The sequence below is a fragment of the Mustela erminea genome, chromosome 7 (genome assembly GCF_009829155.1).
Source record: "Mustela erminea isolate mMusErm1 chromosome 7, mMusErm1.Pri, whole genome shotgun sequence".
Taxonomy (NCBI): domain Eukaryota; kingdom Metazoa; phylum Chordata; class Mammalia; order Carnivora; family Mustelidae; genus Mustela; species Mustela erminea.
Genome location: NC_045620.1, coordinates 20,905,826 through 20,919,862, shown reverse-complemented (window position 1 = coordinate 20,919,862; position 14,037 = coordinate 20,905,826). Strand labels below are relative to the sequence as shown.

Genomic DNA, 14,037 nt, shown 5'->3' with positions numbered 1-14,037 from the left:
AGTAATGTAGGGAACTACGATCAATATAAAATAACGAACATCTAGGTTAACATTAAGCCATCTTTGGAAATGTACACCCCTTTGCCCTTTTTTTTGCATGTGGCCCATTGTGCATAGCATTTGACTCCTCCCTGCACGGGCCCTCTTAACCCAAATTTTGTGCCCTTTTCCTTCCCTCTAGCAACAGAGGAGAAGAAATCTCTGAAGCGAACTTTTCAGCAGATACAAGACGAGGAGGATGATGACTACCCTGGAAGCTACTCTCCCCAAGATCCTTCTGCAGGACCCCTCTTGGTATGTCAGAACTCCCAGAGAGGAGGACACAGTGGCTTGGTGGAGGGACCGCTCATTGAAGATTACGGCCACAGGGTGGCGCCAGGGACCAACAGTAGGGAACCACCAGAGGGCAGTTCTTAGGGCAACTGGGCTCAAGATCCACCCAGTAAAGCTTGCCAGACAGCAGGCTCGCCTTTGTCTTTGCATGCCATGAGTCTGGATGGATTTATGTGTTTCACAGTATTTGGACTTGGTTTTGTTTTACTCCTAGGACTTGAAAATACTTTCAAAAAAGTAGATATTTGTGAAAGGGTAGATAATGCTACAAAGATATTTGAATGCCCTCTGCCATGGCTTTTCTCCTGTAGCATGGTTATTTTATATAAGTAGACAGCTCATTAGTTTCTAGGATAGTCTGTGTGGCTATAACAAATTTGCTACACAATCAGCTATTTAAGTATTAAAATAGAGATGAGTTTTTGATTATATATTTGCATTGTTTAGCCCTTCATATAAATTGGCTTATGACCTCTGTGTGATTGGTTAATTTTTGTTACTTATTTATTTACTTATTTACTTAACTTATTTTACTTACTGTCAAAGAAAGTGAGACTCAAGAAGATATTAAATAACTTGCCCAGTGTCTTAATTTGACGCTGGGTGTGACTGACCTCAGAGACCGTGCTCTTTACTGAGTTACATGGCCTCTCATTTTGGCTAAAAGTTTTACTTTATCAAACATAGGTGTGGCTAAGACCTATGTAAATAGGAAGCATTTCTGGTTTGTGTTATGTTAAAATGTTGAATGAGATGGAGGGTTAAGTGAAAACAGTGTTAGGCCATATAGCTTTGCATTTAAAAACCTCCGAGGGGGCCAGCCTGAATTATTAACTTTTAGAGTAATTGGACTACTGTCTACATTGCCACTTATTTACTCCTGGGTCATGATCAACTGGCAAACCTGTCAGCACTCATTGTTTTCTGATTTTTGTAAAATTTTATATTTATTTCTTTGTCAGAGAAAGTGAGCAAGCACAAGCAGGGGGAGTGGCAGGCAGTGGGAGAGCAAGAAGCAGATTCCCTGCTGACCAGGGAGTCCTCTGTGGAACTTGATCTCAGGACCCTGGGATCATGATGAGCTGAAGTCAGATGCTTAACCAACTGAGCCATCCAGGCATCCTGTTTTCTGATGATTTAAAATTATCCTTTTAGTGTACAAAGTATGCGTTCTTGGTTTGCTCTTTTCTTCGTCTTTTTCCCCTTTGTTTGTAATTAATGAGTTTGACACATTTAATTTGGGGAGTGGCTGCCAAAAATGGAAACTGTCATCTTTGTGACACTCATTTTGTAAAACAAATCCAAGAAAGAATTGAAGTAGGCATTGTCATTTCATTTAATCAGCACACAGTTGTTCAACATCTGGTACACACGCCTTTATGCTATACTGGAGACCAGACCATTCTGTATTAGGAATCATAACATTATTTGAAACTAAGCAGTATGAACCAGGCTCCTTTTTTTTTTTTTTAAAGTTGCCAAAAACATGCTTCTTTAAAAAGCTTGGATTTTTTGTTTTTTGGGGTTTTTTCCAGGTTATGTAGAATTTCTTCATGCTCTGCTATCGACTTAGAAAAATTAACTGTACATTCTCTTAGAATCCATTGTCCAGTCTACCACTGACCTCATTATAGACTGGTACCGAGCACAGTGTTTTTGTAAATGTCAGGAACAGTTATTTTTTTTTCTGTTTAATTCTGTCTACCTTTCTTTAAATCCCGTATGTCTTAATGAACAGTGTTGTTTGTGCTTTTATTGTACAGACTGAGGAACTGATCAAAGCTTTGCAGGACCTGGAAAATGCTGCATCAGGGGATGCTACTGTCCGGCAGAAGATTGCGTCTTTGCCTCAGGAAGTGCAGGATGTTTCTCTGTTGGAAAAAATAACAGGTGAGAAGGTAGAGTTTGGTCGAAAGGTGAAGGAAGAGGGACATTTCTCTAATGCATCAAACCCTAGGTCATGCTTGTATCTGCAGATACAGATTTCTTCAATGTGGTATTGGGTTTTGCAAACAGCGTAGCTGTTGAAACAGTCCATGCTTGAGTAGTGATTCTAGGAACTAAGCAGAATGCAGCATGCCACAACCTGTGGCACTCTTAAGTAAGGTCTGTTGAAAACACAGGGCAAACTGTGTATGTGATTTGGGGGACAGGAGAGAAGACATTAAATTCATGATCCTCTTACTAACAAAACTTACGGTTCAGTGCTTTGTGATTTATACACTGCACACAGACACACCTCATAGATGACAGTGTATTTAATGCCAAGAATGCCAGGTGTATAGTGTTAGTCATGTCATTTTGCCCTCTTGATGATCACTGCCAGTTAAACAGGGAGGGACACGTGACATTATTCCCGCTATGTGCATGGGAGATTGAAAGGAAGGAGTGAAGCACGAGCTAGTATTCCTAGAGAATGCTCTGTGTCAGATATTTCTCTTTGTGATGACCTTTTGAGGTCCCTGACTGTATATCCCCATATTTCATAGAAGGAAATTGAGGCTTTTGAGAGGTTAGGTGTCTTTAGGCAAGATTGTCGTCTCCATTTTCTTCACGGCATTTGATCACTTCATGTTTCTGTGTCCCATTTTGGTAATTCTTGCAATATTTCAGACTTTTCTACTGTATTCCTTACAGTGGTCTGTGATAAGTGATTAGGACTCACTGAAAGTTCAGGTGATAGTTAGCATCTTTTAGCAACAAAGTATTTTTTGATTACAGTGTATACTTTTTTTTTTTAAAACATAGTGCTCTAGCACACTTAGTAGAACGGTATAGTGTAACCATAACTTCTGTGTGCATTGGGAAACCAAAAAACTCATTTGACTCCTTTATTGTGACATTTGTTTTATTGCAGTGGTCTGGAACTGAACCTGCAATACCTCCGAGGCACACCTGTATTTTAAAGGTGGTTGGGGAAAACCTTTCTGATGAGATGACCTTTGATCAGAGGCCCCCAAGATTAGGAAGCAAGCCGTGAGGATATCTGAGGGAAGCAAGTGCCACCCAGACAGAGGGTACAGGCCGAGTAAAGACTTCAGGTCAGGAGCATGCTTAGCTGCAGGACACAACTCGGAGGCAGTCTAGATCCTACAGGCAGCGTCTGGGCTCACTCTTCCTTCCCCAGCTCTGGCAGCTGTACCCTACTGTCTGTCAGTCCTTCCACCTTTTCTCAGCCTCCACTCCCCTCCGGCCTTACTTTCTTCTCTGCTTAGCACAGTCTTTATAATCGCTCCCTTACATATGCCCTCAGTCTCTGGTTTTCCTCTTTCCTCTTCACTTTAGTCTTCTGGCAAAACTCCAGCTTTTCTCTTGGCTAAGTCCAACTTTTGAGGTTATTATAGTGATCAACTCATTTATTCTTACTATCAGAATTATAGTCTGTAAAAGTTGGGAGCAAATTTACAAAAAGCTAGTAATGTATGTGATTTTATTTATCTGTTTTCACTGACCTAAAGGTCTCATGTCTTATAGGCTTTTTTCTTTTTTTTTAAGGTCTACTTATTTATTTGCGAGTGAGAGAGTAAGTGCAGGGGGAGGCATGGGGGGTCTGGGGCAGAGGAAGAGGGAGAGAGGATTTCAAGCAAACTCCCTAATGAGCCCGATGTAAGGCTCTATCCATGACCCTGAGATGATAACCTGTATCAGGAGTTGGACCTTAACCAACTGAGCCACACAGGCGCCCCACTTTTTTTAAATTAATAAAGAAATTTATTTTGATTTTTAATTGCAATAAAATACACCTAATTTACAATCTTTAACCATTTTTAAGTGTACACTTTAGAAGCTCTAAGCACATTAACATTATTATGCAGCCAATTTCCAGAACTCTTTTTGTCTTGCAAAACTAAAACTTTATACCCATTTAGTAACAACTTAGTTTCCTCTCTTGGCCACCTTTCCTAAATCCAGCTTTGCCTCTGTTCTTTCCCGGACCCGCACAGGTGGGTGTGGCTGGGAAAACAAGTAACCACCCATAAGCTGACTTTTTTTCCCACTTCTGTGGGTGAACGTGCCATTTTCTAAACCAGCCCCCTGCCTGTTTGTCAGCCCTTTTCCTTCTCATTGCTCAAGGACAGTGCTCCAGCAGTTGTCCATGTTTTCCCTCTACTGGCTCCTGCTGCACAGCACAAAAACACGTACTTTTCTTCCCACATGGGAAAAACTTTTTTTCTTGACCCGTATGTTCCTCTAGTTACTGCCTTATTTCTCTGTTCTTTGTAATAAAACATTCTAAATAGATTGCCTGTGCTTATTATTTGTCTCCCTTTCCCCTCCTCCCATCCTCTTTTGGTTCCACTTCACTGAAGCTGCTCTGATCAGTGTTGTTGATGATTTCCTTCCATGTTGCCAGTCCGGGGGTGAATTTTACCCAGTATTTACTTGTGGTTGTCTTGGCTTGATCTTAGTAGCGTTTGGCCCAGTTGGTCATTTCTTCTGATTTGGTGCAGGAGACAGAATAAAAACACCCCGATCGACCCAGACATCTGTGTCCTAATCCCCAGAACCCGTTAGTGCGTAATCTTCCATGGCAATAGTGTCCTTACAGGTGTGATGAAGTTACGGATCTTGAGGTGGGGAGGAGTATCCTGGATGATTCAGGAGGGTCCCGTCTAGTCACAGAGTCCTTCTGAGAGGGAGGCCAAAAGGCAGTAGTAGAGAAGGAGATAGAACCCTGGAAACAGTCTTTGCTGAGATGCATTTTGAAGGTGGAGGAAGAGGCCATGATAATAAATACTAAGATAATACATTTGTGTTATTTTCAGCCACTTTACTCGTGATAAATCTGTTGCAGCAGCGGCAGCAGCAGGAAAGTAGGACTCTTTCCTAGCTTTCCTCACCGCCCTCTGGCTATGGCTCTGTAGTCTCCTTGGCTAGTTTCTTCACTCCTCTGTTACCTCTTAATGTTTAGTATTCAGCGCTCTTCTGTAGTTAGTTTCACTGACAGTTCCTCTTATCTAGGTTGATAACTTTAAATAATTTTTAGGCTAATCATTCCCTCATTTATATCTCTGTTGTTGACTTGTCATTTGAACTTGAGGCTCCTACATCTAGCTTTCTGCTCAGTGTTAATAGTTGGTTGTCTCAAAAAACATTTCATACTCGCCCTGTCTGAAACCAAACTTGTCATCTTCTCTCCAAAATCCATTGCTCTCACGGTCTTCCCCTTATCGGTAGATGAGCCTCTCATCATTCCTGTTGATCAGGACCCAAACCAGTGTCTGACCCCAGTGTCTGATATGGTCACCACTTCCACTGCTACTGCCTGGCGCAAGTCACCAACATCTTCACTGGGATTATTGCAGTCGTTTCCTCTTTGGTCTCCCTGCTTCCTCCTTATTTCCCCTTATTTCCTCCTTATTTCCCCAAATGACCCCTAGCCATCACTCTGTTCTTCACATAACTAGGATAACCAGAATGATCTGTTCATATGGAAGTCAGTACTCAGAGCACTCCAGTTATATGGGCTCCTTGCCAGGCACTTTCCCCTTCTAGGGCTTTGTACTTGCTGTTTCCTGTGCTTGGAATGATCTTCCCCAGATAGTCACATTCATGTGGCTTGTTCTCACTTTTTCCAGGCCTTGGTTTACATATCATCTCAGGGAAGCTTATCCTGACCACCACATTTAAAAGTCCAGTTCTCCCTCTGAATGCCCCATGCTTTCTCCTCTGCCTTTTTTTTTTTTCTCTCTAGAATTCTGATCTTCAGCTGATGAACAAGTAAAATGTAGTATATTGTTTCTCTTCTTATCTGAGAATGTAAACTCCTTGGGACAGAGAGTTTTTGTCCTTTGTGTCCCCTTTTGCTCTGAGAGCCTAGAATGATGTTGGGCATAATAGAAGCCCACATATTTATTCAGCTAATTAGATGGTTTGGGGCATAGCAGTCAGATTGGAGTGGGTTAAGTGACAGTGGTAGGAGAGTAGGTGGATACCAGGGTACCAGGTGGGTACCAGGAAAAGGAGGCAGGGAAATGGGCAGTAGCTAGAGAGTGACATGTGGACAGAAGGTAGAGCAGCGTATTTGTATGCTGATGATAGTGCTGGTGGAGGAAGAGAAGGAAGTTGAGAGGTGTGGGGAGTCACAAGGGACAGTCACAGCAGCAGAATCTTGGAGTGAGCAAGAGGGAACGGGATGCCCTTGCTCTTCGTTTCAAAGCACTGATCTACTCTTTTGACCCTTAAAAGCCTTTCTAAAAATACTATATATGTGTGTATGTCTGTGTGTATGTCTATATATAATATGTACATATATATGTACATATTATTAGAGCTCTAATTTCACCAGATCCACATGAAATTAATTTTTTAAAAAAGATTTATTTATTTATTTATTTGATAGAGAGATCACAAGTAGGCAGAGAGGCAGGCAGAGAGAGAGAGAAGCAGGCTCCCCGCTGAGCAGAGAGCCCGACATGGGACTGGATCCTAGGACCCCGAGATCATGACCTGAGCCGAAGGCAGCGGCTTAACCCACTGAGCCACCCAGGCGCCCCTGAAATTAATTTTTTCATTACTTTTCTAATATAGATCATTTTTTTGGTCACTTCCTCTCATTTCCTAATGTTGAGTTTTGTTCACCTCTTTTCCAAGGATATCTTCTCTTGTACTTTGATACTTCAGCACAGTTTTTTCCCAAACAGTGAGTTACAACTCGTTAATTGGATGTGAAATAAGCCTGGTAAGTAATGATGAAAATTAAAACAGACAAACGCAGAGTAGAAGATGGAACACTTTGCACATAGTAAGGATAAGTATTGTTTTATGAAACTTTTGTTTCTTTTTATGTGTTTGCATAAAGAGTGTTTCTGTGGGTCGTGTTTAAAGAATTTGAAAGAATGTCAGTTCTTATCAGACCCCATATTTTCTGGAATGGAAGAAGAGAGCTCCTGCCCAGGTTCAAGACCTACATGGTATAAGGGGCAGAGTCCTATTTTAGAGACATTTTAGATCCATTTTACAGACATGGTTTTGAGTCCCAAATCCTCTGTTAACCACATGGTATCAAACCTGTCCTATAGCTTTTATTTGGTCTTAGTTTCCACACCCAAGAAATGAGTGCTTGCTTTTGTGGTTCAGAAGAACATGTGAAGGATTCTTAACAAAATAGTATGAAAACGCTTTCGAGACTCTCAGAGGCAAGGAAAAATTATTTCATGTATGACTATGACCTTAAATATTTCTTTCTGTTTGTTTTGTCTGTAGAGCTTTTTCAGGAATAGGCATTTAGAAATCCTTTGCAAGATTCCCCTCCTTTTACAGTTGCCTCACATCGGGTAATTCAGAGATGTCCTGTCTTGTTAACAGGAGTGAGTGCCTTTGGATTTCTCTGTCAGCCCATCCATTGTTTGTCTACAGGTTCTGGCTTATTCTTGGACTCTCTATATTGGGAGAGAAACTGTTAGCCTCCCCCAGAAATGTTTGCAATCATGCCTGTGTGATTTCTATATTGTCTCTGTTTTTTGGTCTCATTTGTACATAGACAAAGAGGCAGCTGAACGTCTTTCAAAAACGGTAGATGAAGCATGTCTGTTACTAGCAGAATATAACGGGCGTCTGGCGGCAGAACTGGAAGACCGGCGCCAGCTGGCTCGGATGCTGGTGGAGTACACCCAGAACCAGAAAGATGTTCTGTCAGAAAAGGAGAAAAAACTAGAAGTGAGTACCTGCCGAGGCAGACCCAGACTGCCCAAGTTTCCCTTCCTATAGTCCACAGCAAGAGGTTTCTTTGTGCTTTCGTTAACATTTTTTTTTTTGTCTTTTAAAAACTAATGAGTTGAGAAGATCCACCAGATATTGTAGTCATTTGAACCAAGTTGAAAACAAGTCCTGTTTTTGTGTGTCCAAGAAAGAACAAACCGGAATGCAAGAAGCATTGAAACCTTAAAGCATTTAGGATCTTAATACTACTTTAGTTTGAACTCACATTGAAAATTGTAGACCGAGGTACAAAACGAACAGGTGGTTGGCAAAACCGAAGCATGTGTTTTGTTAGGATTTGGAAAATACTTAAAATTGTCTTCCTTTTAGGTTATATTGAAATTTCTGACCCGTAAGCCGTGGTTAAAGCCAGAAAGTAGTCTGCCTGTCAGCTCTGTCTGCAGTCAGTTCCAAAACTTCACAGTAGTGCTTATGGAGTCCAGTTCTCAAACTGCTGAGAAGGTGCTACTTTCTACCCTGAGTTGACATTAGCCTGAATGCCCTTGGGGAGGGGCTTTAGAACTAGTTCCTTAACCTGTATTTATTTGGCTTCTTAATTAAGTACATGGTGGTTTTACATCAGTACTTGCGTAACACAGCCAGCGGTGTGGACATTTGGGAACCTTTGCTTGCCCCAAGCTGCTAGCGGTTTCAGGGGTCAGGACAGTTTTCAGTCAGAGAATCTGTTCTATATCACAGGAAGCCCCAGAGTAGGTACCGGGGGAGGGGATAGTCCCCCCTTCCCCACCCACCCCGGTACTCAAGAAACATGTTCTCTGACACAGAGGGAGGGAAACGGAGCTAGTCCTGTGGCTGAGATTACCGTCTTTGCCTTTCCACGCAGTTAGCGACTTGAGGAGGGCAAGCGTCGACGGGCACTTTTGACCCTATCCTTACCTGCAGTGATTTCGAGAGCAGGGCGGGGTAGTGGTTGGGGGAACTTCATGAGCCAGTCTGGAAGTGGAAGATGGGAAATGGTTGTGAAAGTAGTATGGCTTAGATTTAGAAATCGACACTGACCAGAAATCCTAAAGGGAGTTTCACAGGCAATACCAGACGGTCATTTATCTGAAATGCTCATCTTTCACTGAGGAAGCATTTTCAGCACTGTGCCCCGGGACTAATAAGAGAGTGTAATTAATGATTCTGGTTGTAAGTCACCATGCCATCTGTTGAACTGCCCCTTGGCGACACATTAAGGGCTTTCTCTGATCTGTCAGACATTGATTATCATGAGCAGCTGTTGTTGGGTGGAACGGGGCAAGCTACCATAGAGGACAGAGTCTTTGAGAAGGAGATTGGGTTGGTAGAGTGGATTAACTCTTTATTTCCCTTCCTCACAGTTGCCCTTGGCTCCCTGTGTTTTCTTGGGGGATCATTCTGGTTTCTTTGGAACTAGTGGTTTGTGAGATGCTATGAAAGGTCATTAAGCACGGAGATGGATTAGAGATTTGGGTCTGTTCTGTAGCTACAGTCCAAATTCCTGTGCTCATCTGGGCATTGGGGGTTCCATTGCTTAAGAATCAGAACAGAAAAAAAAAAAAAAAGAATCAGAACAGGAGTCTGCCATTGCTGGAAAGTACAGATTCTGAGCTAAAGGTCCTTTCTTTTCTCAAACCATGTCACTTAGCCACTTGAATAAAACCATTCACTGTAAAAATGAAGCTAAATTTGCTTGTTTAAAAACAAAAGACTAGATACAATGTAAGATGTTGAGATCTGGCTAGTTTTTTTCTTTTTTCTTTTTCTTTTTCTTTTTTTTAAGATTTTATTTACTTAACAGACAGAGATCACAAGTAGGCGAGAGGCAGGCAGAGAGCAGAGGAAGCAGGCTCCCCACTGAGCAGAGAGCCCAATGCGGGGCTCGATTCCAGGACCCTGGGATCATGACCTGAGCTGAAGGCAGAGGCTTTAACCCACTGAGCCACCCAGGTGCCCCTGGCTTGTTTTTTTCTTTAACCATGTTTGCTGGCTGCTCTCTAGAATTTATGATTTTTCTCTCCTATTCGGGAACAGACTGGTCTCACTCTACCATACCCTTATGGCAATGGCAAAACTTGAAAAGTATGTGCCGCTTGAAAGGTGATGCGATACCACTATGAATCATTTTCAGGCCTCGCAGTCTCTTGTTGAGGAGCGCTGTCGTGAAGTATGCTTGTCCTTTTAACATTCACTGTAACACTCGTAGTCCTTGTTTTAAAATTGCCATATCAGAATGTAAATCAAATCTTTTGTTTTTTTAATCCTGTCATTACCTTTAATGTATGAACATGGAATTCTTAGAACTCTGGAAATGTAATGATTTGCTTGAGAGCTTGTTTTCTTCCCAGAGTTCTAATTTGTTAACAGATAAGTTTGCCTCCTCCCCCTCTTCACTCCCCTTTTGAAGTTCATCTCTTCCTTCATGTAACAAGCATACCTTTTTGTCTTTCACTTAAGAATCTTATGTTTGATTTCTGGGTGACTCCTAAGCTTTGGAATAGGGAATGTGATGATTTGGAGCCAAGGATGATTTAGGTGCTGGCATGTAGGAGGGGGCAGTTACGGCTCACAGAGAGAGATTGTGTTTCTGCCCTCAAGGAAGTCATGAACAGCTTCAGTGAACATAAAAGCAAACCAGGGGATTATACATAATGTAGATTAAGGAGGCAGTGGGCCACTCTGATTGTGGTTTAAGGTCAAATCCTAACTTCCTGGAAGGTAATAAAAGGCTTTTCGTAAAAGGAAATCGCAAGTGAAGAAGAGAAATATGTTTATAAATGGGAAAGCCAGACCGGAGCAGACAAATGTGTGAAGAAAAAAAAAAAAAAAAACAACCAGAAGCAGTGGGAGGGAAGTGCCCCAGTGCTCCAATGGGAACCAGGCTCTGTACTATTTAAGGAGCTGCTTATTCCTGAATAAAGTCCACACAGCCAGCCCCAGCCAGATGTCCAAAGATGAGCAAGGTGTGCTGTCTTCCCTCAAGGAGCTCACACTCTGCTGGGGGAGAAACAGCAGTGAATGGAGAGTTAGAATGTGAGAAGTAAGGGGAATATCATAGCTCACTGTCTGAGTAATAACAACACTAATTTGGTCAGAAGTTTATTTACAATATGAGAGAATTATTAAACACATGGGCAGTTTCTGAACCCTGTAATACCCTTCAGCAGATCTTCTGAAGTCTGCTGGCCTTTGTGGTCTTAGGCTCTTGGAGTGCCAGGAACAGAATTTTTCTCAATAAATATTTGTGTGTGGAATTTCCATCAGTCAATGTACTCTTTTTCTTTGTTTTTGGTGGTTATTTATTTATTTATTGTGGTTGGGTGAAAAGGTTTGACAAGTCTGATTTAATTTGTGGTAAAGAAAGGTGACTTTTTGATAGAAACTCCTATGGCTTTTCTCGTTTGTGCTTTTTCCCCCTTTAAGTAGAACCATGGTTCATTTTGAGATGACGGGGTTTTGTTTTTTACCCATTCTTTTGGGTTTTTTTGCCTCTGTTTCTGGACGTATAGTGACGTTGGCCTTCAGCCTTCCCCTTAAACTCCAGGCAGGGTTAGAAGGGGGCCGCTTCAAATCTATTGCAACACTTTTGTCACGAATGTGAGAAGATCTAGAAATGGGAAGGAGGGCATGTGGAAGGAAGCACAAATGCTCGCCTCGAAGTGGTTGAGAAGTTTGGAGGGTACAGAAGAAAGCTAAATCAAAAAGGTGAGGCCAAAGGCACCAGAAAAGCCTTCAGACTTCAGATCTTAGAGCAAAGGGAAAGTTTGTTTCTGGTAGACAGAGGTGACTGTTACTCCAGTTGTGTGTTAGAAGCTCATAAACCATGTCAGAATGGGTCGGATGGACTTCCTGTCTTGTCAGTTTGGATAAAAGCACGATGTGGGTGTGTTCGTCTGAGTGATCAGGGCATGTGTGGAGAAGGGGAATGAACAGAGGGAGGGAACAGAGATCTATTTGTACAAACAATGGAGGAAATAATCGAAAAGGAGCAGGTACTCGCTGTTTTACTACCATAATATATCGGCTATTTTCATTCACATTTTAGTCTTTGGTTGTCATTTCTGGGGGAAAAAAAAAAAAAAGTAATTGGAACTTTCATAGGAATCGCACTGTATCTCTAGATTGTTTTGGGAACTATTGCCATTTTAACATTTTTAACTTCCAATCCATGAACACAAGATTTCTTTCTGTTTACTTAGATCTTTTAAAATTTCTGCTGCAGAATTTAAGAAAGCATGCAGGAGGCCCGCTAACTGGTGCATTTGCCAATACAAAGGCTCCATTTAGGTGCCACGAATACCAGGGACCACAGGAGAGGGCATTAGTGTGTGCCGCCTTTTAGTAGGTATGTGTACCCCAATGTTTACGGAGCGTGCATACAGATGCATGTGTGCTCAGCAAAGCCACCAAGGCACAGCCATGACAGACAGCCTCACTCTTTGCTCAAAATGAAGTGGCACATTGAGGCCTGGATATAAGTCGTTAACAGAACTGTTGAGCTGGATGGAACCTTAGACATCGTGGAATCTGACATCTGAATTGGTGAAGAAATTCAGACTCAGAGAAGGGAGTTTGCCACAGACCAGGAATAGAATCCAAAGCAGACATCTGGTAACTTTCCACCAGGTTTGTGTTTTCCTTTGTTGTTGTTTTGTTTATTTTAAATTTGATTCCATCAGGTCAGCAACCGGAAGGCATCCTACACAGAAGAGCAACCAAAGTTGAATCATTGCAATAATCCCCAAGAACCTTGTTTTAGAAGAATGCCATCTTCTGTAGGGGAATTAAAATAGTTGAATGAAGCATTTCCGAGTGGCCTCTGAGAAGACCTTTTTAAGGTTTGAGAGAGCCAGCTCTGCCACCAAGATTCTACATACCCTTCTGGCTGTGACTGACTGTACATGCTGTGGGGGCGTGAGGGTGATTGGCTCATTGAACTTGGAGCTGCTGCTTCTCCCCAGCTTGGCACCTCCCCCTTAGCCATAACGAATACTCGGGAGTAGAGCCTTCTACTTCAGACAGCACAGCTGGGAAGGGGGAAATGGCCCAGGATCTAACATTGCCTTGTGACTCTTCGTATTTCTGTTTGCAGTTTGGTTATAACAACTTGAGAAATTCTTTGGCTGCAGCTGAGAAGGTACTAAACCAAACTGATGGCCATCTGTTGTTTTTGGCAGCATCGGCCCCCTCCCTGCAGGGTACATATGGTTAAAAGCATTTATTTCAATAATGGGATAGGCAATAGGTGGAGATAAATCCATTTTTTGTCAACTATGGAGTAAATTCTTTTTCTCACGATATTCAAAGCCAGTGTCTCATTGTCCATTCCAGTAAGGGCAGATGGGAGCCGCTGATCTAATCCTCATTTTAGATGAGAAAACAAAGCTCAGAATGTCTATGAGGAGTTCAGGGTCACAAAGGAAGTCAGTGAGAACCAAAACCCTAATCTCCTGACTCCTGACCCTAGTCATCACCTGCAGTGTTCCCCTGGGAGCCGAGAGGCCCCCACCTAGACTGCCTCTCACAGCCCTGCCTAGCCTGGCCCCACCTGCTCGCAGCCCTCTACACTCGCTGCCCTTCCTTAGCAGATGATTCTTTTCCTCCCTAGAGTCGCAGTGTTGTCAACACCAGGGGCTGTTCCAGCCATTGTTGAAAAGGTCAGTCTGCTTACGCTGCTCCAGGGACCCCCACAGAGGGTTTGGGCTCACATCCTTCCCCACACAGCAGCTCGTGGCTCGCCCCCTGCTTTTTCACCCCTGCTTTGAGATGGGAGCCTCCCCCTACAAAGTTTCCTTCCAACAAGTGGGGACTTTCCTTGAATTTTGTGGTTCTGCAAGTAATTTGGAGTTTAGAGGCTGTGTCCTCGAAGTCCTTTCGTTCTTTTCAGTTGCTGCCAACCCTTAGACTCAGGTTAGATTTGTAGCTGGAGCTTTTATCTGTGAGGTTGCATGCACCCACGCACTCACATGGGTAGGGGAGTGGGTAGGTGCTCATGTGTGTATTTTTTTTAAATGTTATCTT

General features: G+C 42.5%; 1 protein-coding gene across 1 annotated transcript in view; it reads left to right on the top strand.

Moving 5' to 3' along the window:
• RPRD1B (regulation of nuclear pre-mRNA domain containing 1B) overlaps positions 1-14,037 on the top strand; it is a 50,988-nt gene that overhangs the window by 21,023 nt on the left and 15,928 nt on the right. The window contains exons 4-6 of the mRNA XM_032350702.1: positions 182-294; positions 2,097-2,223; positions 7,817-7,992. Coding sequence (XP_032206593.1) covers positions 182-294; positions 2,097-2,223; positions 7,817-7,992 — 416 coding nt within the window. The remainder of the gene's footprint in view (positions 1-181; positions 295-2,096; positions 2,224-7,816; positions 7,993-14,037) is intronic.